Below are 24,411 nucleotides of genomic sequence, written 5' to 3' on the forward strand. Positions count from 1 at the left end.
TCTTCAGTCTTCAACGGGTAAGTACCTCAAACCAAGCTTTTCAATTCATTCTATGTACCCGTGGTGGTCCACATTTTGCTTCATGTATTTTTATTCTCGTTTTCATTTGCTTTTTATACCCCCTTTTGACGTGCTTAAGTCATTTATTTAAGTCATTTCTCGCATAATCTAAAAATAAAATAAATTTTCACCGATCGTTTGAATTGTATCATCCGTTAATTTCAGTTAAAATGAATTCCGACTGTTCGGTCGTGCCGTAACCACGTTGGAAATCAAAAAAGAGGTAAAATAATAATATAATAAAAAAAAATACCTTTTAAGTAAAGTAAAACGAAAAATCAACCGGACGTTTTCTCTTTGGGACTTCTCATTCTTAATTGAATTGACTAATAAACTAAAGTGAAACTAAGGCTAAAATCAACTCGTCTAGTCAAGCTCGTCCACAAAAATAGGGTTTTGAAAGTTTATCATTTCAGTTTCTTACCAAGTAAAATGAATCATTTTTAAGGTCCAACGCCTTAAAATGATCGCCTTTCAAGTAAAAAGAATCATTTGATTCACGCATAAGAAAGAACTACGTAGGTCTGATTTCCTCTGCGATGGAGGGTACGTAGGAGCAAAAGCCCCGCTTTTGTCGACCTCAAAAAAATAAAAGTTAAGGTAACACAATTTCACAACTCTAAAAATAGGCTGTTGTCCTTTGAGACAAACGTGAGAGGTGCTAATACCTTCCTCAAACGTAAATACAACTCCCGAACTTAGAATTTTCATTTTGATCGATTTCCTTCGATTTTTCCGACTTTTTCTATAAATAAATGTTGGTAGCGACTCCGCGCATCTTTCCTCCTTTAGGAAGCGCACCCGTGAGTCTCGCCCTCGCTCGCCCGCGAAGGACACGTTGCGACAGATAGTTAGTAACATTACTCAACAATTGGACGATTAATGGATGTTACCGATTGGTATGTTTACTTTTTAATATTTTCGTGTGGTCTTGTCATTTTAAGTTATATTTCAACTATTGAATGTATTTGATTTAGAGACTCTTGCATCACAGATGGAAAATGTTATCATTTTGCGGGAACTAGGAAGAATTCAATGTGGATCAAGTGGTGAAATTGTTCTACTCTTGTTACAAGCTTTTTTTTTATGAATCTTATTACAAACTTGTAATGACATTTCAGCTGCCAAAGTATGCGCATCGATATTTATGTGGAATACTAATATTTATGTAACACTGTATTATGTTTAATACCAATTCTCAAATCAATATTGTTATGTGGAATAAAAATATTGAATTAAACACTAACATGGGATGTTTTAATTAATTATGTTGCGATGATGTTTGTATGTAGAATATGAATATTGGATTGAATACTAACACATGATGTTTGCTTGCATTTTTGTTTACCGATTATGTGCACCATTTGTCATATCTTTTTTTGAATTTCATAAACAGAATCAATGGATGAATGGATACAGTTTTCAGAAGCAGGGATAAAGTTACGATGACACGCAGTATAAATCTATCTGAATCAAGAATTGCAGGTCGTTTCGTTTCCTCTTGGTACATGTAAATATTCCATTCCATGCTCCATTCATCCTTGTAAGTTGTTTCCCTCGTAATTCGCGTAATTTCATTATCTGTCACTTTCTTTTTCCTCTCGCTGTCGTTATCTAATAATAAAACCACTTCACGACATTATTATTCCTTCCCTAACTCGCCACATACCTTTCCCAATAATAACCGAATCTAAGACAATCCAAACAAAATCAAAATAAAAAAAAAAAGAAACATTTTCACTTCGAGAAAAAGAAAGAAAGAAAGGTTTTGCGAAACTCTTCCTTCTCCCCCCATCATACTCTCATTCATTCACATTTCCCAGTTCTGAAAAACCCTAAATCAGTGTTCCTCCTTTCTCTCGCCGGAAAAGCACCTCGGGATGAGGAATCGCTGTGGCTGGTTTGGGTGACGTGGATCGAAATGGGTGTGTGGAAGGCACGGTTGTTGTCGACCAACCTGCTTCTGTTGCACCCTAACGCCAAACACGTGTGTTGGAGATCCACGACAACAACAACAACAAAGTCCGTGTCTTGGTCGGTGATTTGCTGCGTAATGCTATTTGGGCTGGGCCTCATATCTCTCTTAACGGGCCACGTGGCCTCTCATCTCGAATGGTACTCTCACCGTCTCCGCCACCGCGCTCTCTACTACTCCACACCGGTACCGTGTTTTTCGTGTTACCATTTACTAATGTGTTTGTTTTTGTATTAATGCTACTACCATGCGTGTTTTTAATTGATGTGAATGTTTTTCTAGGATGGGAGTGATCACGCGCCGATTGATATTTGGGAATCGCAGTATTCGAAATACTACTATGGATGCAAAGAGAGAGGGCGACATTTCCGTCGTAAGTGAAAAGTGTCGCTGCTGTCTCTTGTTGGTTTTGAGATTTTGTGTGATGTTCCAGAGTGCTTGTCTTTTGTGGTAGATGCTGATGGATGGAGATTTATGACCTAATAATGGCAATTTTGGAAGTTTTTTTAATTTGAGAGTGTTGTGATTGTGAGTTTCCATCTTGCTATTTGGGTAATTGATTACTCTTTTGTCCGTTCTTGTCAAATTTCTTTGCTTCTTTGGGTTATGTGATATGATATTATTAGTTTAGTTAGGGATTATGTGATATGATCAACACTGTTATTAGAAAGAAAGAAAAATAATTCATTTTGGGATATTATGGCAAGATTAGGATTTAGGAAAGCAATTAATGAGGCCAAAGACCAAGAAGGCAGAAGACGCTGTTTACTGGGTGCTATGATCTTTTTAGTGATTTCCGTCATGCTAGCTTATGTCTTATATGGCTTTTTGGTATTATGTGGTATTAGAATTTACCTTGTGGGATTCTTAGTATACAAGTATTTTCTACTTCATTCTTTGATTTTCTCTGTAGAAACTTGGGTGCTTTACTAGAGTTCAGTAGCCCTCTACAACAACAACAACAACGCCTTATCCCACTAGGTGGGGTCGGCTACATGGATCAACTTCCGCCATAATGTTCTATCAAGTACCATACTTCTATCCAAACCATTAATTTCGAGATCCTTTTTGATAACCTCTCTTATAGTCTTTTTGGGTCTTCCTCTGTCTCGAATTGTTTGTCTTCTCTCCATCTGGTCTACTCTCTTCACTACAGAGTCTACCGGTCTTCTTTCTACATGTCCAAACCACCTAAGTCTATTTTCCACCATCTTCTCTACAATAGGCGCTACTCCAACCCTCTCTCTAATAGCTTCGTTTCTAATTTTATCCTGTCGAGTCTTACCACACATCCACCGCAACATCCTCATCTCCGCTACACCTACTTTATTCTCATGTTGACTCTTGACCGCCCAACATTCTGTTCCGTACAAAATCGCCGGTTTTACCGCAGTCCGATAAAACTTTCCCTTTAGCTTGATCGGTACCTTTGCATCACATAACACCCCCGATGCTTTTCTCCATTTCATCCATCCTGCTTGAATGCGATGATTCACATCCCCTTCAATTTCCCCATCATCCTGTATTACAGACCCAAGATATTTAAACCGTGTGACTTGAGGGATAATATGGTCTCCTATTTTCACCTCTGAGTTAGAAACCCTCCTTTTTTTGTTGAACTTACATTCCATATACTCCGATTTGCTTCTGCTTAGGCGAAAGCCATGTGCTTCTAGCGCTCGTCTCCAAGTTTCCAACCTCTCATTCAACTCCTCCCTCGACTCTCCAAGGAGGACTATGTCATCTGCAAAAAGCATGCATCTCGTAACAGTAGAACTGTAGAAGTGATCCTCTATTACCATAAAATAATAGGTTCGTAACAGTAGAACTGTAGAAGTGATCCTACTTTGACAGTTATGGACTAGCATTCTAGGCATGGTGTTTTTCTGCTTTTGTATATGGTAGTGTTATGGATATCAAATTCTTCCATATTACTTGTGGCAGCTGAATGGCTTACAAAACTTTAGATGATTTGCCCTCTATTTTTTTAAAATCAACATGCTATGGCATCACCTTCCTGCTATTTCAAACACATGTAAGTGCAAGTGAAAGGATTATTGTCCTTACTCCTTGAACTTTTAACCTGTCTCAAACACTCATTTCTTTTTAAGCTATATATGCTAAAAAAGCTTGACTGGTGCAATCTAGGTTGTAAGATGTTTTCTATATGATGCTTTATGTGGTTTGTGAACAAATTTAAGGGTTTTGTCTTAAATTTTGTTTTGCTTCTAAACAAATGCATTCCTTATGATTGGGCTGAACTGTATAATTTTTCTACATGTGACTTTTTTTTCTTATTTTGGTTTGGTAATCGGATAATATAGCTGCTGTACGTGAGCGGAAGTCCAAAGGCTACTTGTTAATTGCAACTAGTGGAGGACTGAACCAACAAAGAAATGGGGTAAGTATGACATAAGTTTTATGATATTGAATATTGTCATTGAGACATTGTAAGAATCTTCTATAAAATCTTCTGGTCACTGGTTCGATGATCAACTACACCTTTTATGCATGGAAAATATTAGTTCATTTTGTGGTCCTAGATAGGAACACTTTTCTTTTATCTCATTGATTCTGTTTCAGTTTTTTTCAGAGAACAGGAGGCTCAGATTCTTTCTGTAGTCTAATGAATATAATTTTTCTCAATTAATTAATAAACAAGTTCTTCCTGTGGAAATGACAATCATATTCTTGTCCAGATAACAGATGCAGTTGTTGTTGCAAGAATTCTTAATGCTACACTAGTTGTACCTGAGTTGGATCATCAATCTTTTTGGAAAGATGACAGGTATCTGCAGATCCTATCATTCATTCATTATTCTGATTAGAACTAACAACACCAAGTTAACAATTTTTCTTTTGATGACATTTTTGTTTGAATGCAGTGACTTTGCCAATATTTTTGATATGAATTGGTTCATTACTTATCTCGCAAAAGACATTACTATTGTTAAAAGAGTTCCTGATAAGGTCATGCGGTCCATGGAGAAACCCCCTTATACAATGCGTGTACCAAGGAAATCAGAACCTGAATATTATCTTGATCAAGTTTTGCCGATACTCTCAAGAAGACGGGTATATCTTGATACATGTTTGAAATTTCTTAATTATTTCACTGGAAAATGGTTTGATTCTGTGAATGACTACCATAATGAAATGTTAGTTGTTGCTTAATGTCAGTTTAGATAATTCTCTTGTAACTTCGGCTGCATTGGTTACTGACTGACTTTTGGGATATTTTGCAGGTTCTGCAATTGACAAAATTTGACTATAGACTTGCGAATAATCTTGATGATGAGCTGCAAAAATTACGTTGCCGTGTTAATTATCATGCTTTGAGATTTACTAAACCTATACGAGAACTTGGTCAAAGACTTGTAATGAGAATGCGAAAGATGGCAAGTCGTTATATAGCAGTCCATTTGAGGTTTGCTCAATGAACCTGTTGTGTAAAGTTCAAATTCAACTTCCATCTAAAGCAAGCTGGTGTGGTCTTGACATATTGCAATCACTTAATTCTTATAGATCTTAGAACTGGTTTTCTTTCCTTTCCTATGCAATCACATTTATGATGTCCAATACTTGTTTCAATCTGGTTGATTTGGCTTTCCCTTGTTTCACAACTCCTTTATAATTTTCTAAAATTGGTTTTACTTGCATTGACCAATTTGAAAATGTCAAATTTCCAACACAATTTAATAATAGCTGTGTGGCAGGTTTGCGCTATAGCCATTGCTTCTATAAAATGTTAAGGATCTCATAATTCATAATGATTCATGGCAGGTTTGAGTCAGATATGCTGGCATTTTCAGGTTGTTATTTTGGTGGTGGTGAAAAAGAAAGACGCGAGCTTGGTGAAATCAGGAAAAGGTGGACAACGTTGCCTGTAAGACTGCCATCCTCTGACTTCTAGTAATAAAATTTTATCATATTGGCAAGATGATAATAATTAGTTAAAACTAGTTTTTTTTTGCTGATTTTGTTGAGCCATTACCATGTGGTAATTCAGGATTTGAGCCATGATGGAGAGCGGAAGCGTGGGAAATGTCCTCTTACTCCTCATGAAGTGGGTTTGATGTTGCGAGCACTTGGTTTTACAAACGACACATATCTCTATGTCGCATCAGGAGAAATATATGGTGGGGATGAGACCATGCAGCCTCTCAGAGATGTTTTCCCCAACATTTATACAAAGGAGATGCTTGCTCAAAAAGAAGAGCTGAAACCTTTTCTTCCATTCTCTTCCCGCCTTGCTGCTATTGACTACATCGTTTGTGATGAAAGTAATGTATTTGTCACTAACAACAATGGTAACATGGCCAAAATCCTTGCTGGTCGTAGGTAAGAATGAATACATGATGCCATCCTTTAATTCTTCCTTTATGTTTCAAAAAATGATATACGATTAACCTGTTTTCCTTTGACTATCAACCTTCTGTTCTGATTGTACAAAACAGGAGGTATATGGGTCACAAAAGAACCATCAGACCAAATGCAAAGAAGCTTAGTGCGCTGTTCATGTCAAGGCATGAGATGGACTGGGATACATTTGCAAGTAAGGTTAAAGCATGTCAAAGAGGATTCATGGGAGAGCCAGATGAGATGAGACCTGGACGAGGAGAGTTTCATGAATATCCAAGTACATGTGTGTGTGAGAAACCATTCATGGATGATCTTAGCCAAGACGGATTCCGGCCCCCTAAACTCGCAGCCAACAACGTGACAGTGAATGGAGGAGGAAATGAAGAAAGTGTACGAAAGCGAAGTGGGAGAATGGCCAGCACGTGATAAAGATGAGTGAGTTTGGACCAGCGTCAGGAAGAAGACCAGACAATTGTTAATGGCAAGAAATGCTCTATGGCAACGCCTCCATGTTAAATTCTGATTTGGCAACTATCATGTTGGTGCTAATTTAATTAGTCACGGCCATGATGAAAATCCTCTTCATTCACATCGGGGAATGACTACTCAGATTCATGTATAGGGCAAAACGTAAGAGACATCGACGCATTACAAATGTTGATAATAGATATGTTTGAATTAGAATTATAGGTGATTTTATTTTGCGACAAAATTCTTCAGATTTCCACCTTGCATATTCTAACTCACCCTCTGCTGTAATGTCTTTAAAATTGGATCGGTCTAGTTTAAAAAAACATTACAGGGAATTGAACCGTGATCGAATTTATATTAATAAAATAATAATACTAATTAAATAATATTAAAACATTTTTTATAATTTTGTGATACTAAATAAAAAATAATTTTCTAGATTTTAAACATTTAAATTGCATTTAAAAATTTAAATCAATTATACCATAATTTTATAAATTTTAAACATGATATTCTAATGTATGAGAGAAAATGACATATATGTTGGTTTTCATTTTTTAAAAGAAAAATCAAAATGTTATATTGAACATTTTTCATTGATTCACTGTGAACCAATTTTTTTGCAGTTGACCGTTTTTCCAATTATTTGACCTGTTTTATTCCTAGACGGTTCAATGATTTATTTGAACTGATAATATAACCAGTTCACCAGTTTTCTGGTTCGACTAAACGATTAGTTTTCATAACACTACTGCCGAATTACTACATTCCCAGACATTGCCCAATATTGAAATTTCTTGGAAATTTTACTCAAAAAAAGCTTATATTAAAGTTATTGGATATATTCACATATGATTCGTCAAACCATGTATGAATTACTCACCATTGATCCATTTCAAATTTCCCAATTTATTGCAGATGTGTGGCAAAGGACAAATTGAAGTGGAACGGGAAATGATATCCAACGAAGAGGAACATGACTTTACCATTTGATCATATCAACAAACCTTTCTATAAACAAGTCAACATGGATAAATTCCATATACAGCCTACAGGATTAAATTAAATCATATTGTAAACAACATAAAATCAATATTAACATCTACTGGACTAGTCTGCCTAAACCGAAGGAAACAAGAATTTCCATTCCTATGTTCCCTATTATAAAATTATAAATAAATATACACATCTATGCCAAGTGTGTTGGTCTTTCAACTGAACAGAACCGCGCACACTGTAATTCCTCGTTCAACCTTGGTTTTACCTGTTGCAGTCAAAAAGTTGAAATGTAAATATAGATTCACATAGGTTACTACAAAAGCAGGCGATTCACTCAGAATTATGTATACACAGATTCTCACCCCCTAGAAGTTTTCCGATTCTGGTTTTTGTGACCCTTTTCATGTGAAGCAGAAGGAATCTTTGAGATAATTAAAGAGCTCTGCAATCCTTCTAATAGCTGCCAACCAAAAGTTAACCACATCAGACTCAACAGAAGACAACGATATGAAAACATTTTTTTATACAGATAAGACAGTGGAAATGGCTTATTATACTTGAGACAAAATAATATTAGACGCAACTTAGAACAACAAATTTCAGTTGAAGGCAGGCATGTTCTTACTCTTGACGTTGGCTGAATCCTGCGAATGGATCTACGAGGCTCAGTGTTTTCAGATGTTGATTTCAGTGGATTTCCACTGAAAGCTTTTTCTTCATCAATCTTACCCAGCCTTCCACCACCAGCAGGCGCAAGTTTTCCTTTACTTGCCCTTGATGTTGATGTCTTTTTAGCAGGGTGAGAATCAGTCGAAGACACAAGTGATGAATGCAAGATTGGTCCGGCCCCAGCTCCAGTGCTTCCAGAATACAATGCTCTTTCCACCTGATTTTCACTCTGAGATACATTCTTAAAATGACTTGATGAATCCTTGATCCTTTCTGCATGACTTGTCAAATCATTAGTACGAGAGTTTGATAATGGGTTTTCTTTTGGTGGGACCACTCTACCCAAAACACTCTGCGACTTTCCAGACTTAAAGGTGGGCCTGGAGTCAGCTCCTAGTTTTTCCTTGGTATCATTTTTTGAACTATTTTTCCACCCACGTGATCCAGTACCTTGAGGTATCAAGAAATTTGAAAGCTTGACTGAATCAGTTCCATCATTGATCTTGCTTGTCCCATCTGCAACATAATGCTTGCTTACTTCCATAAATTTTCTTTTCTTCCCAGGTTTAGGAACACCAAAAATCACTCTTGATCCTTCTTTTTGAAGACCAGTCCTCACCATTCTGTGGGCATCAGATTTATTTTCATTCTTGCTGTACTTACCAATATTGAACACTCTATCATTTTCAGTCAAGTCAAGTAACCTCAACTTGCCAGGATTTGCCGACTCCACGGCATTAGTACCTTTTGGAATCCTGTCTTTCCCTTTTACCTCTACTGCAGGACTACCTAACTTAGGTCGTTTTTCATGAGGTGTATCACCCTACATGCAAAACATACAACTCAGTACAGGCATGCATTAAGTTAAAACATAAAACATCAGAAGAGGTTGCAAACAAAGTACCTCATGGGTAGAACTGTCACCGGTTCCAACCTTGGGATACTCAATCCATTTCCCATCCTTCCAAAAACGGGATGGACGTAGATGCCAAGCTCTGACAAGTTTTGTTTTTCCACTGACTGCAGTAAACCAATTAGATAATGCTTTTCGAAGGGGCTGGTTCTATACAATTGTAAGCACACTATATATTATAGATTAATGTTTAATCAAATAATGTACATACCAGGGAAGTGAACAGTTAATGTTTTATCTTTCTTGTTCTGATCTGTAATAACTCCTTCCTGCCAACTGATAACAAAAACCATCAAATGTGAGATAACCAACTTCTGCAGCAAAATATAGGTGTAACAAATAGAACAGTAGACTCTGTTTGGATAAGCTTAGGTGATAAATTAATTCTAACTTATGGACGAAGCTCAATTTATTTTATCTCCTTATTTTCTTTTCAAACAAGGGTTTATGAGAAGTTTATCTTAACAGAGCCTATGTAGGAAATTCAAATTAAAAGTGTGGCAGCTTTACAAAATTGCAGTAATAAAAACAATGACACTTCATAGCCAAACAACAAATTTTGCAACTTGGAAGTTTCTATAAGAAAAAAGCTAATATTAGGATGAGTTGAATCTGTTAAGACCTTTTCATGTATATTTTTCTCCTGAAGGAACCAAATGTGTGTTTAAAGAAGCTATTTACTGGTCTTATCTGAAAAAATTCCTCAAAATGGTGCAAGAATGATTATTCCTGTGCAATAAAATCCATTCCCTTTTGCAAATTTCTTGATTGCATCTGAACTATAATTAATGAAGTCATAGGAACTTTACCGTATGAACAATCAAAACATTCAATATTAGATACACAATGGTCAATTCAATTATTTTTTTTAAAAATATCTGGTTACTTCATTTATTTCGAAAAGAAAGTTGGAACTAAATCACTTCCCCTGTATCATTTACAGGGTCAAACAAATAAAACCTTAAATGCATTAGAACGTGTCACACGAAAATACCTCTTGAAACATGTTATACATCATAAAAACTATATACTATAAACTCTACCTTTCTTCACTGCATGCATCAACCCTATCCCCAACAGACCAAGTATAATCTACCATAGCTGCCCTCTGTCTCTTCCTTGTTCCTTCATTATGCAAACCAGGAAGATAATGAGGAGTACGTATTCTCGGAGATTTGACTTCTCCACCTTCAAGGGAAATCCATTCCTTCAAAGGTCCTGCACCTGGAAAACAACAATTTTTCACTTAATTTTACAAGCCTATATTGATAATTTATATTAAACCTATGACTAACACCAGAAACATATCAGGTGCAGAGTTATCTGAAACCTAATAGCTTTTTCATTCCAATGTTCAATTCTAGGAATCCTAAATATACACACAATGAGCGCAAGTCCACTAGCTCTTGAAAATAGTAAAAAAATAGAAAAACAAACAAATGTAGTTTGTCTCACAGGTCAAGTAATTAAGGTATTTTATTCTCAAAAGCTAACCTTCATCATCAAGAAGCACAACATAGCATACATAAGCTTTACCATCCTTCAAATTTAATATGCTGGCTGTGTACCATGCTGCTGTAAATCCTTCTCCATCTTTGAAAACCTAATACATATGATTGCGTCAGATAGCTAGGAAAAGATATAATTTAAAAGCAGATCCAAAAAGGAAAGAGTGCATCTAATTTTAATTATAAACTATGGCCTAATCATCACCAGCGATGTTATGATCACAATGAAAGCAAATGGCCCTTAAATCTGGTACTCTAATCAAATCCACTAAAAACAAAGAAAATAACTCATGAAAACAACCTCTACAATAGAGCCCTCCTTGATGTTATTATCCTCCAGATTTTCAGGTTTATTACCAGCAGTGGAAGTAGCCTGTATTTCAGTCTCAGAATTAGGAAGCACATCAATGGTATTGACTAAATCAGAAACCTTGCGGCCCTTTGGTCCTTTTGAACTCTTTTGATTGATAATAGGAGAAAAGCCACCAATGCATTTCTTATGGTCCTGAGATATCTCACTATGCACTGTATGAAAAGGTGACTTCTCACTTGCAGCAGTCTTCTTCCTCATTTCATCAGATGAATTATCTGTATTACATATATGAGAAGTTTCCGGTCTGTCTCCAACATTGTCAACATTCACCCGATCACTGGTCACGTCTTTCAACAAGTCAACTTGCTGAGAAGACTCTTGAGCTGCATTCCAGCAACCCTCTGGACCAGCTTCTACTAATTCATTTAATGTCAAAGGATCACCCATAGTTACAATCTTTCCAGCCTGAGATACAGCTTCTGCTGCCAGCTCAGCAGCCCTCACAATAGCATCCATATTTTCAGCTCGTTTTCGGGCAGCTGAAGCAGCTTCCACTCTCCTCCTTGCAACCTCCTTTGCAGCTCCAATAATAGAACTAGAACTATTGGTTCCAATAGTACCCTTCAAGATGGAGGCAGGGGTTACTTTTCCCAAGTTAGTCATACCCTCTGAATGAGAAATTTGGCAAGAACTCTCATAATCAGATGAGACTAATGCTTCATCAGCCATTAATTTTGCATGCAATGCAGCATTTGATGCAACATTGGCAGCAGCAGCTGCTGCCTTTGCAACAGCAGCAGCAGCTGCAACTGCTACTGCCACAGAAGCTAATTTAGCCTCAATATCTGACACCAATCCCGAATTTTTTTGCTTATCCAACTGTTTCCAAATCTCCAGGCTATGATTCACAGCAGCAGCAGAAAGAGCTGAAGCTTCCTCTGCATTTACCCTTGCCTCCTTAATTTTTGTAAGAGACTTATCTGACAGAATCCTCTTCTCAACATTCCACTCACTTTTGAGGTGATCAGCAAGAGATAGCGGAGGTACAGACAAAACTGATTTTTCAACAGTAGTTATGGGCACACTCCCAACAGGGGTTGAAGTGGCAACAGCAGTAGATATGTGGCTGCTTACAACAGGAGTCAGTACTAATGGAGAATGCAAATGCATAGCCTTCTGCCCAAGATCCTCAGACACCATAACTTTTTTTCTTTTTTTGGGCTTTGAATCTGAAGAATGCTGAGCATTCAATACTGTCACATTGCTTGTATCAAGCGGAGGGGCAGTTGCTATAAAGACATTTTGTAGGCCTGCACTAGAAGCTGGCAGACCAGGAGGAGCATTCTTTATGCCTGAGGAAGGAGGTACAGGATATCCTTTGACAGAACTTAACCGAATTGTATCTGTGAGAGGTGATGCAGAAAGATGGGAACTGTTGTTATCAGGGGCAGAAGTAGGAGTCCATGCTCCACAAAGGGTGGCTTGGGATAACCAAGATGTGTTATGTCCAAGAAAGTTTCTGAGGGGTGGGGTTTGATAAGGATGCGAAGAAGTAAGTGCCTGTGAATAATCCACAACAGAACCTCTTGCAAACGCACTAGATTGAAGGGAATCACAGGAAGGAGTTGGTAGACTCCAAAGGGGAGATGAAAGGGGCATTAATGGGTTAGCAATAGTCGGAGTAGCCTTGCTGCTGGCTAGGCTAAGAGGTGAAGAGATTCCTTTTCCTTGAAGTGCATTTTGCTTAACTGCCACATCAGTGGTTCTAGGACCTGCAAATTTCAATTCTATTTAGTTACATTCAAATTAGAGAAAAAAGTAAACAAATATATATATATATATATATATATATATATATAGAGAGAGAGAGAGAGAGAGAGAGAGGATACCAGATCGTGATTGCAGAGGCGTTTCCAGGTTCATAGGATGAGACTTTTTACCATGCTGCTTTTCCATGCAGGAAGACCAGGCATTCTGCCAAATGCTCCTTCCACCATCTAAAAACACAATCAAACTCAATACTGTTACAAACAAATAAGAGAAAAGGACATGCACAGGGAACATGATTTAGGGGGAAAAAAACCTGGGCCCCCAAAAGCTGATATCATATACGCCTCATCAGGTACGGTGCCTTGACTGCAGCAACATCAATCAATAAGAGATATAAATGGAGTTATTGATTATCATACTGGAGAGTATAGAACATATCATACAGCCTAAGCAGATTAAAATCTCATGAAGATACAGTCATCCCTTGCTTTGAGATAGAATATTGATTGAATGATGGGCATTAAATAGATCTAAGGTTCAACACACAAATTAAATCTGAAATCCTTACAATAAAACTGAATCCCATTTTTTAATTAACCATTAGGGATTAGGAGAGCCAGGTAAAGAATAAGTGTGGTAGGGAATGGATGAAAAAACACGATTCATAGGCACATGTGCACATCACATCTATGTAGCATCCATGACAATGAAGAAAATATAATGTAGTTAACATTTGAACTCACATCAAAGCCCCATAGACAAAGATCTGTGCACGCAATTGTACTTGCTGCATATCCATAAAAGGCTGTTGAAACAGAACAGGTGGAGAAGCAGAAGAGTTCAAATCTGGAAGGCTAGATGTTGAAGCACTTAAAATAGCAAATGGCTTTGTACTGATGCAATCAAAGTGCCCAAACTGCTGCATCTCATTCGATTGGACCTGGAAACCAGGTGATGGGCTCACAGACACACTAGTTGATCTATCCCCTCTTTCAGACTGTCTTCCTGGTGTTTTTCCTTTATTTCCTTTTCGAGAAGTTTCCTTTCCAGCTGTCTTATTAGAGGCTCGCCTAGTTTTGCGTTCAGGTGTACCTTGAGAAACACTATGTGCTATAACACCATCAGATATTTGTCGACTCCCAAGGGAGATATTTCCTGGAACTTTAGTTTTGGGAGTACCTAGTGCAGAAGGCAGTGGAGGTTCCTCTACAACCTTCAATAATAAGAAAAGGAGAAAGAAGAATAAAATGAGTGCACTGGATCACTTCATAATGAAAAATGCAGAATATATCCTATAACGTATCTCTCAAAAAGACCCCCTCCCCCAAATTCACTAATCATGATATAAACAAAACAGAGAATAAGATTACCATTGGAGCTTTTTTGGCTGCAGCTCGTTGCCTCTTTCCCAAATTTGATCTTTTGGTGGTCTTTTCTGAAACATCTTTTTTGGACAAATTTGGCACAAGATTGACCACAGGAGCTGAGCTTTTCTCATCTTTAGATGCATCATTCCCCTTAGGATCACGATCAGTAGATGTGTTCAATGCATCCTTATTTATGCACTCAGAAACTGGAGGGTTCCGATTAGCAGAAGCCTTAACTTGATTCACATCCTTTTCAGTTTCAGGTTGGCTTCCAAATGTAACATTGACACCACAAGTATTATCAGACTGATTGGCAGGACTGCTTCCAGTTTCATGCAACTTGGTGCAAGAATCAGGTAAAGAATTGGAGCCTTCATTTGCAGATAAATCATCACCTACAAAATTAATCAATCATCAAAAAGGTGCGAAAGCCAGAAACATCTGAATAAATGTTAAGCAGCAGGAGATGCATGTTACAATTGTAAAGCAACTAAGACATAATTTGCATTTGCATATACTATATTCAACAATTCTACCACCAAAAGATTGCGTAACTCTAAAACAGGACAGGAAAAATTAGTGAACAATTACAAAACATTTCAGATATTCACCAGAAGTTCAGTACTACCTTTGCCGTGCAAGGACACTGCCAGCAAAAACAAGAACAGGGCAGCTCAAATGTAAATTAATAAAGTATACAACTAACAAGGAAGAAGAAAGCCATCATATGCAATAAGCAGAGACCATCAGTAACAGGGGCACAGACATGAAAAAATACAGAGATGGGGTGATGAAAGAGAAATATGGTCATTATCAGCATGGTCATTAACAATGCTTGGCTTAAAGTACATAAGGTAACCAACATTCAATAACAATGAGAACATAAGCAAAAATTTACTACAATTATTCATTTAGAGGAAAGATAAATTTGCATAATTCATGTCATGTTACATTATTTTTTCCAATGTTCTAGTCTTCTGAAATGGACACATAAATCTGATACAACAAACTACAGAATTTGAAAGGAAACACAAAAATGGAAAAGACTAAATTAAACCATACCTGATACTTTTGCCGACGGCTTGTCATGGTTCTCTTGTATTGCCTCCTTGTCATCCTTGGTAAAAGAAACTGCAACTTTATCACCCTGTTTCTCTGTTGATGCACACAGAACTGCAGCCACACCAACCTCTTTTGAGCATTCCTGATCAACCCTATCACTCAGAGTTTCTTGGGGTTTACCCATCTTTTCAGAAGCAGTAAGAACACAACTGCTTACTGTCTTGCACAACAGTTGTCCTGATGTATCAGAAAAATGTATTTCAGTTTCAGGACAAGGAGCAGTTTCCTGTTCAGAAGACCCAACAAGAAGAGCTGTGCTTGCTTCATTGGCTATTTTAGCTTCCGAGCTTGCTTCATTCACTACTTTAGCTTCAGGGCCTGCTTCATTCTCTATTTTAGCTTCACAGTTTGCTTCATTGACTATTTTAGCTTCAGAGCTGGCTTCATTGGCTAGTTTAGCTTCACAGCTTGCTTCATTGACTATGGTAGCTTCATTGGCTATTTTAGCTTCAGCCTTTTCCTTTTCATCAATAGAAGCAGACCCAACAGGCGTCACTCCTTGAACTTCACAGTGATCTGTAACTTCATGTGTGGACACAATTCTGCTAGGAGAGAGAACACAAACATCCACTATCTCACAGGATGTCGAACTAATATTTTCTAATATATATTGTGAAGCTGAAAAATAAGATCAAAAGAAACCATGTAGTTAAACCTTATAATGACATAGATTATATCCTTATGTTAAATCAACTTAATTTTCTTAGTATACCTGAATTGTTGACAGGCTCGACATCAACTGATACTGTAGAAGTTGTCAACTTAGTTTCCATGTTACCTGCACTAACAGATGATGAACTAACTCCTGTATCAACAAGATGGGATTGGTCCACATCACAATGCAATAGGCTGGAATCAAAAGTGGCTATTTCATTCTCTTGGTCAATGGCAGAAACATCCTGACAAAAGTTTTCACGGTCACCCTGCTTGTCAGGTTCACTGTTTTCACATACTTGAGTTGCCTCACCCAAAATACAAGATTTTGTAGAAGCCACTGCACCTAAACTAGAAAAACTGCCTGCTTTGTTATCATTATTTCTTTTATTAACAGTAGAAGTGTTTTTATCCCCCACAGCAAACATAGATGCCTCCGAATTACTTAATAAAACCTCTGTATCCATCTGGTTACCAATGTTCAATAACTGCTTTTCCATAGAAGCACTGCTTTCAGCATATGTCTTCTCAATGGTACCCACATTCTGCTGAAAATTAGGAGATGTAATACACTCAGATTTGCTGACCCCAACTATATGCCCCTCAGAACTGGAATCATCTTTAATTGCAACCATTGGTGAGCCACTTGTATCTACTGCAGATTGATTATCCACAATTGTGTCTTCTTTTGCATTGCCCTGAGACAAATCTCTGAAACATGCATCTTCATTGCATCTCTCTGTGTTCTGCAAGTCAGAAATACCATCAGATACCATGCTCAAGGAGCCCTCTAAACTACTTCCACAAGTCTCAAGGCCCTCAACTGCATTGCCACTTTCCAATGCTTCTTCCTTAGGAAATGAACAAAGAGGTTTATCAGAATGATGCGCTTCACCCCCAACTGCATTTACATCCAAAGTTCGAGTGTCAACATTAGAATCTTTGTTAATCACAGAAGAATCCAAATCTTGCTCATTAGTTTGTATCTGTAAAGAACTTTGCTCCTCACTACCCATGCCAACTACATGATTTTGCACATTTTGAATGTTTAAGACATCACAAGAAGTGAAATTGTGTACAGAAGTTACAGTAATATTAGTCTTCCCCCCAGAAGCAGCCGAGTCCTCTTGAGTTTTTTCTTCAAGAGAACCATCAGCCACAGTCTCAACTTTTCCTTGATTTGTATCATTACTTTTGTCATCAGTAAAGAGAATCCCCCTAGCCATTGGCAAGTCAATATTGCCAAGCATATCATGTGGTTGCAGATTGCTTAAACTTCCATCAATGGATAGTACACCCTGGGAAACTCCAGCCAGAGACTGCTCCCTTTCTTCATCCTTCAATCCAGCCAAGTTCTCATCAATAAAACCTGTAGGCTGTAAATCAGTAATATTATTTTTAAATTCATTTCTACCATCAGGTTTTGGATCGGGCTCCATTTGCTTAGCTAAGCATACCAGTTCATCACAGGCATCAGACTCCTGTATAACAGTTTCTCTAGGGATAAATTCCTCCTGTCCAACAGATTTTAATAGCATTTCAACAGATTCCGAGGAAGTGGCCTCAGACCAAACATTATTATGCCTTGATATAGAGCAAGATTCAGCTGCAGTTGTGCCAAACTCTATGCCACTACTCCCGCGGGAGTATGCATCAATCCACTGGTTATCTTCGTTACTTCCAATACCAAGGTAAACTTCAGTTTCAACCAAACTATCATCAAACCTTAAATGCCCTTGAAGGCTTTCATCAAAATCAAACTTGGGCAGAGCATATGGCCTTAATGCTGGAGGAAATTTTGTGCTCCCTTCACCAGGTAAATGGAGATTCTGGCTTTGAAAATCATTGTCATCATAATCCATGGATGTATCCCTGAAAAAATAAGCATATTAGAGTAAGAGAAATAAGCCAAATAACTAGAAAACCATGCTTAAATTTGATATATAAATATTCATAAAACACACTTGCACATACTACAAACTCATATGCAGACATACATGCATATGCTCCACCACCCAGACATAAACATCTGTTTGTGGCTACATGGATTAAACAATGCTATGATGTTTTTAAAACACACAAGACTAATAATGTTAATGTTAACAATCTTAATACTATGTACCATACACAAAAATTCTATATTCAAAGTTCAAGGGGGGAAAATCCATCATCCATATTTGCCTAAGTTAGTTTTTGAAAAAAAAATTAAAGTAGCAGCAACAAGTCACAACCAAATAAGGGAAAAAATAGTTACTACTAAAAAGGATATCAAAGTCAATTACAAAAGAAGGCAGTTATGTCAATTACTAGAGAAAAAAGAACAGTGATCTCTAGTTGTTTCTATTAAAAAAATTATTAAGAAAGTTCAAATCTGGGCATGAGAAACCCAACTGAACATGACCCGGGAAAAACAAAATAGAGGAAGAATGCTTCCCCAAGAAGCTCCATTAAAACAGAGCGGAACAGCCACAGTGGCACAGGAGTAAATACTAGAAATGGGACTTTGGGTTGGCTGGATGCAATATGGATTCTCAGATATAGATCTCATGGTAGTCAAACTCAAGATTCTTTTCCGACTCAGAAACGGGTCACAAAAGCACAAATCATTGAATCATAACTCTGAAGTGTAAGATTCTACAAGATTTATAAAATGAATGTATATGCATATAAATTCTCACATATGCATCTAACATAGTATAAATAAAAGGGAAAAAACCATTATAACTCACATCAAATTATCAAATACTTAATTAAGCTTAAATTCATAATCATGGATTCATAAGCATAAGAAAGTAAATAATTAAAACTCCATACAAAATTCATAAATGACAAACAGTGAAACAAAACAACTTAAAATACTGCACTAGTGCCGTAGTGCGTAATGCCTACTCCTAGTACAAAACACAAGACATGAACACCAGACGAGAGAGTTGTGTAGGGAACGACTGAATTTCTGAAATAGAGCAGTAGCTCACATAAAATAGGGAGAGAAAACCACACAAACAAAGTCACAAAGAAACAAGTAAGAGGTGACCTCACACGTGAGGGAGAAGAGATCTGACATGGCAGTGGGGAGCTCTGGTTGTTATAGTTTGTGCAGCCGAGTTTAGGGGAGGGTTTATGCGAAGTTGAGAAGACGAAGACGTAGATAGGAGGATATGCTTTCACATAAAATAAAATAAAAAAGTTGGACATGAACAGTACCAGAAGAAGAAAGTCTAAGGACGCTACCTCCCTCCATTCGGCGAGGAAATCCAGCCTCTCTGATCTCTCACCTGTTCCTCAATCGTACAGTCATCTACTGCATCAACCAATTCACAATATGTCAGTCACTGTAACTTCTATCAACTAAATAAATAAAGTTCGAAAATAAAAAGCGTGAGAACACCGACAAGGTCGACGGAACCTCGCCGGAAGCCAGAAACTCACCGGTGAGTGCTAGGTCCGGCGGATCGAATTAGGGTTTTGGCGATGAAAGAAAAAGACGGAAAGGCAGAGAGAGTAATGAGAGAAAAAGTGGAAACGACACGAACACGCGAAGTGCGTGACACTTTCCCTACAGATTTTTTATTTTTTTGTTTTTGTTTATATTCTTCTCTCAGAATTAAATTTTACTACTATACAAGTAGTATGTATAGTCCATTACTCAATTTGACATTCTCATCTGTCTATTACTCTATTATTATCACTTTACTTCAAGATTTTTTATTTAAAATAAATTTATCATTTATTGAATTAACAAATAAAAAATTACTTAAAAAGGAATAGGAAATTAGTAATAGATATGTTAAAGTCCAAGTAGACACTAGACGTAGCCTATATATTTTTTTACTTATTTATAATTTTATAAATGCTAACTCGTGTGACTTTCTAATAACATTAGTTAACAAAATTTAAATTATAAATATTATTAATATATCCCATTTTAATTTCTAATACATCATTTTTAATATAAAAAATATTATTATTTCCTAACCATTGCCCAAATCAAACACATAAAAAAAATACTAGCGGAATTGGAAAGGTGGATAGTAGTAAATAGTTGAGAAAATCCACATCCAATATTATTATTTAATATTTCAAATAATGTTGCTGTTATTTTATTTCATAAAATAAATATATTGGAGTATTATTATTTTTATTTAATAATATGATATGCATTCAAAAATTTAATAATCTATAAACTTAACTATATATAAAGGGGTAAGGTATTTTGGTGTAGATATTTTTATATTCATTATAACTGTATTCATAAATTCTAATTTTATTCCTATAATTATCACAAACCAGCCATTAACTTTAATTATTCTTTTTATTTAAAAAAATGAAAAAATAATTAGGTACGAAATATCTGTGTTTCCCTAATTATTTAATAATATAATAATGATGTTTCAAGTCAACCATAAAAAAGTGTCCAACAAATTTCTTGTATTGAGCTTAATTTATTAAAAATAATTTAGAAGTATATTTTCTGTATTTGTAATTTTTTTAATCTTTATAAATTTTGTTTATTTTATTTTTTTATTATTATCTTTTTTACAAAATTTAGAATGTGACAAACCGATTCATAACATCAGTTTATTATATTACTTGATAACATTATTGTACCACAAAACAATAAAAATGTCACATTATCATTAATTTATAAGGACAAAAAATTAAAATAAATTAAAATCACATAATGATATATTTGTAAGAAAAAAATATTTAATTTTTAATTACATACCAATATATCCACATTTCTATCTTTATACCCTCTCTCCCTTCACCCTCTTATTTTATTCACTTTTCTCTTATCTCTTTCTTCAATTCCTCCACCCTTCATCACTTTTCTAACACCCTTTCTTCTCCTCAAGCAATTATGTTCACAGCAACAATTATAACAATCATGATAGTGACAATGATGACGACAACACTTGAAACAACAATAACAATAGTAGCAGTAATAATAGTGTTAGTGATGACTGACAATGTATTATTGGTTATTACAAATATTTTAATTTGAGAATTAAATATTTTTTCATCCTTGCAAATATGTCATTTTTGTGTATTAGTTATTACAAATTATGTTTGTTTTATTTTAATCCTATAAATTAATAATGTTGTGACACTTTGTGTTGATATTTCATCATGTGATAATATGGCATGATGACATTCTTATTTTGTTTGTCATGCTATCATTTTTATAACAAAGAGTGATGATGAAAACGAAAAATAAAACAAAAATTTACAATGAAGATAAAGAATGGTAAGAATGAGTAATGCTAAATTGCAAGGACAAAAAATATTTAAGAAAAAAAATGAGTTTTTGCTAATATTTTATAAACCAAGCTGATTATTAAACCGGTCAAAGTATTAGTTTAAGATTTAATATCATAAGTTTATAATTAATATAATACATACAATAATATTAAAATAACTTAATATTAAAAATTAATATAATAATTAAATAATTAAAAATACAGCATAATATTAAAAATTTAATATCCTAAGTTTATAATTAAAAAAATAAAGCGTAATTTTTATATGTTTTTAACATTTAAAATACGTACAAAAGTTCAAATTAAATATATCATAGTAGTTAAGTCAAAGTCTCAATAATACATATCAATATTTATTAATAATAAGTTTATATTTTAAATAAAAAAGAAAATGACAAATGCATTACATTGATTTTTATTTAAAAAAATAAAAAATGGTATTGTATTTAGCATTTTGTTTGTTGACCCATTGTAAATAATTTTTTGTCGATTTTTTTTACTAATTTTACTGTTATTTTTTTTTTACCAGTGTTACGGTTCTTTGACCGACTTTTATCCAATTCAGTTTTGTGATTTATTTAAATCAGTCACTTAACTAGTTCACCATTTTCTGGTCCAGTTGACTGGTTCTGTATAGTTATCAAAACAATGATTTACGATTTCATATTTTCGATCAATTTTGGTCTTAATATGTGTATTTTAAATTAAAGAATTCCGTGCTCTATTTTTTATAAAATATATGAACTTAGTATTTTCTCATTATCTATATGTTAGATATCGTGTTGCTGTGATAAATTATTGTAATTAATGAGTAGAGCTGGTAATGAAACAAACTAGTTCCAAATTAGTTTGAAATCGAATTCAATAATTATTTCGTTAAACTTATTTCTGAACCAATTGAATTAAATTTAAGTTAAAAATTCAACTCGTTAAATTTGAGTTATACAAGTCATTTAATTCATGAACAAAAGTATTTTTTTATTAAATTACGATATATATTTTGAATACGCAATTTTTTCCAATGTATTTTCTTTTTTTCAATTATCTTATTCCCTTCCTTAGAGTATAAATTACCCTAATAATGGTTTATTCGATGAAACTAAAGCTTGAGATTTTGATAACATGGAAATTTATTACATATACACGTATCTTATCATAATTTTAAGAAGAAATGATACTATATGTACTAATAGTGTATTTTTTCTTACATTATATATTTATGATTCAATTACAAATTTTCATACATATGATAAGTTTATTGGCTTTGATAATAATCATCTTAAAATTCATAATAATGATTATTTACATTGATTAATTGTATAAAAAAATTTATATTGACTATTAAAACATAATTTTAATTGATATGTTTAATCAATAATTATGACAAATTTTATCTTTTAAAATATATTATTTTATTTTAAAGGAAAAATTTACTTCTCCTTTTTGATCGTTGTAAAGCTTATAAGTTTCTCTCAAAAAATAAATACATAATTATCAATATGTTATTTTTATAGATCATGTGCATCTTTTTTAAAGGCAATCTTATTTAAATTGGGTAAGACCATTATAAGTGACAAACCTCTTTCTCTCTAGATATTTTGAATATTAACATGTTATTTAGTTATTAGTGGGTGATTAAATTTGAATGGGGATAATGAAAATAGAGAGAAAAGGTTGATTTCTTAAAAGAAAAAAAAAAGATATACTTTCTTTTCCTTTTTCTTCAATTCAAATTTCAATTTTTTTTATTTCCTTTTCTTTCTACTCTACTGAGTTAAATTCGATAATCCAAGACAATTTACTAGGTATAAAGTATAATTACCTAAGAAAAGGTATGAGCTAAAATCAAGTAAGAGACATAGTGTAAATACCTTTGAACCCATTGTCTTTTAATACTTAGTTTTTCATTAGGCTGATGACCAAACCCCACGGGGGTGACTACTATAGACTTGAGATGGAGGGTTATTCTCTTTTTCTTTTCCAATTTGGATGTTATTATCTCATCTCTTGTTTTGTTTTTTATGTTTAAGTATTTTCTTCTTATTATTTTTTTAAGATTGGGGCTTAACCTTTCGTTTAATACTGGATGTTTGATTGAATTATGTTGGTATTTTATTGACTTTTCCTCTGATTTTTTCTATGCGAAGCGATTAACCACAGTTTTTCACATCCTTAGGCGCTTAGGAAAGAATTGAAATGCAAACCTAATTGTTGGGATCATAGGGATGAAACTTAGGCTTTGAATTACGGGAGTAGGTATAGTTTAATCCTTTAAGAATCAAAAGACTTAACAAAAACATAATAGATCTAATTGAACATAATTACTATGAAAGTAAAAGTCAATTCAATTAGATATACATGTATGTGTGGAGAGAAAATGAATGTTACTTTAAGTTATTTCATCTCCAAAGAGAATCAATAAGAACACTTAGGTAAAGAATGAGTCCATTAAAAAATATTGTGTGAACTCGCAATTTAAATTTTTTCTCATATTTAATTTTATTTAATTATTGTTTTTTTTTAATTTTGATTTACCTTCACTTTTTATTATCAATATTTTCAATCAAATAATGTCTTGGTGTTTATCTTCTTGAATCACAATAAATTGGTAATCATAAAACATAGACCATGTGAAAGAACCATAAATTTTATTATTTGAGGACAATTGTAACGTATAATTTTTGCTTAGGTAATAAAATCAAAATAGATTATATAATAGATATGAAAAACATATTTAAGTCTTTCACATTAAATATGTGTTCATTCTTATATTTTTTTATTTTTACCGCCTATTATTTCTAACATGCTTATTTTGTCCCTAACAAACATGTAGATCTATTTAATGTTTATTAAGAGAAATATAAATACTCCCTCCATCCATTTTTATAAAATCTATCAACTAGTTTATATCTGTTAAGAAAAATAATTGATCATTAAGTTTATCGGTCACTTGTACTATTTTTTCAA

At 34.6% G+C, this 24,411-nt stretch overlaps 2 protein-coding genes across 6 annotated transcripts; one reads left to right on the plus strand and one right to left on the minus strand.

The window, feature by feature from the left end:
* Nucleotides 1-1,428: 1,428 nt before the first annotated feature.
* LOC100817548 (O-fucosyltransferase 29) lies at nt 1,429-7,109 on the plus strand. The gene is made up of 9 exons (XM_003525521.5): nt 1,429-2,221; nt 2,318-2,408; nt 4,360-4,436; nt 4,735-4,823; nt 4,921-5,110; nt 5,281-5,462; nt 5,819-5,921; nt 6,045-6,376; nt 6,493-7,109. The coding sequence occupies exons 1-9, from the start codon at nt 1,982-1,984 to the stop codon at nt 6,821-6,823; spliced, it is 1,635 nt and encodes a 544-aa protein (XP_003525569.1). The 5' UTR covers nt 1,429-1,981; the 3' UTR covers nt 6,824-7,109.
* A 747-nt stretch (nt 7,110-7,856) lies between these two features.
* LOC100818074 (uncharacterized) lies at nt 7,857-19,778 on the minus strand. Of its 5 annotated transcripts, XM_026128656.2 has the most exons (16): nt 19,613-19,778; nt 19,388-19,484; nt 16,242-18,055; nt 15,470-16,147; nt 14,411-14,802; nt 13,784-14,253; nt 13,354-13,406; nt 13,160-13,267; nt 11,259-13,042; nt 10,944-11,052; nt 10,493-10,673; nt 9,661-9,725; nt 9,441-9,556; nt 8,493-9,359; nt 8,230-8,327; nt 7,857-8,132 (listed from the first exon to the last, which is right to left on the minus strand). In XM_026128656.2, the coding sequence occupies exons 3-16, from the start codon at nt 18,043-18,045 to the stop codon at nt 8,129-8,131; spliced, it is 6,729 nt and encodes a 2,242-aa protein (XP_025984441.1). In that variant the 5' UTR covers nt 18,046-18,055; nt 19,388-19,484; nt 19,613-19,778; the 3' UTR covers nt 7,857-8,128. The 5 variants fall into 5 exon arrangements, with proteins under 5 accessions (XP_025984441.1, XP_040871861.1, XP_040871862.1 ...); XM_041015927.1 differs by having other exon boundaries at nt 8,230-9,359; XM_041015928.1 differs by having other exon boundaries at nt 8,230-9,359; nt 19,415-19,484; nt 19,613-19,776.
* Between the last annotated feature and the right edge of the window lie 4,633 nt (nt 19,779-24,411).

This window comes from Glycine max, chromosome 5, assembly GCF_000004515.6.
Source record: "Glycine max cultivar Williams 82 chromosome 5, Glycine_max_v4.0, whole genome shotgun sequence".
Classification (NCBI taxonomy): Eukaryota; Viridiplantae; Streptophyta; class Magnoliopsida; order Fabales; family Fabaceae; genus Glycine; species Glycine max.

Excerpts from the sequence above, each read along its gene's own strand:
- LOC100817548 (XM_003525521.5), top strand. The coding sequence starts at position 1,982 with ATGGGTGTGTGGAAGGCACGGTTGTTGTCGACCAACCTGCTTCTGTTG. Across the intron at positions 5,111-5,280 it reads CGATACTCTCAAGAAGACGG|GTTCTGCAATTGACAAAATT; the intron begins GTATATCTTGAT and ends GATATTTTGCAG. Across the intron at positions 5,463-5,818 it reads TATATAGCAGTCCATTTGAG|GTTTGAGTCAGATATGCTGG; the intron begins GTTTGCTCAATG and ends GATTCATGGCAG.
- LOC100818074 (XM_041015927.1), bottom strand. The coding sequence starts at position 18,045 with ATGGATTATGATGACAATGATTTTCAAAGCCAGAATCTCCATTTACCT. Across the intron at positions 13,407-13,783 it reads TTTGTCTATGGGGCTTTGAT|TCAAGGCACCGTACCTGATG; the intron begins GTGAGTTCAAAT and ends ATGTTGCTGCAG. Across the intron at positions 13,043-13,159 it reads GCCTCTGCAATCACGATCTG|GTCCTAGAACCACTGATGTG; the intron begins GTATCCTCTCTC and ends TGAAATTTGCAG.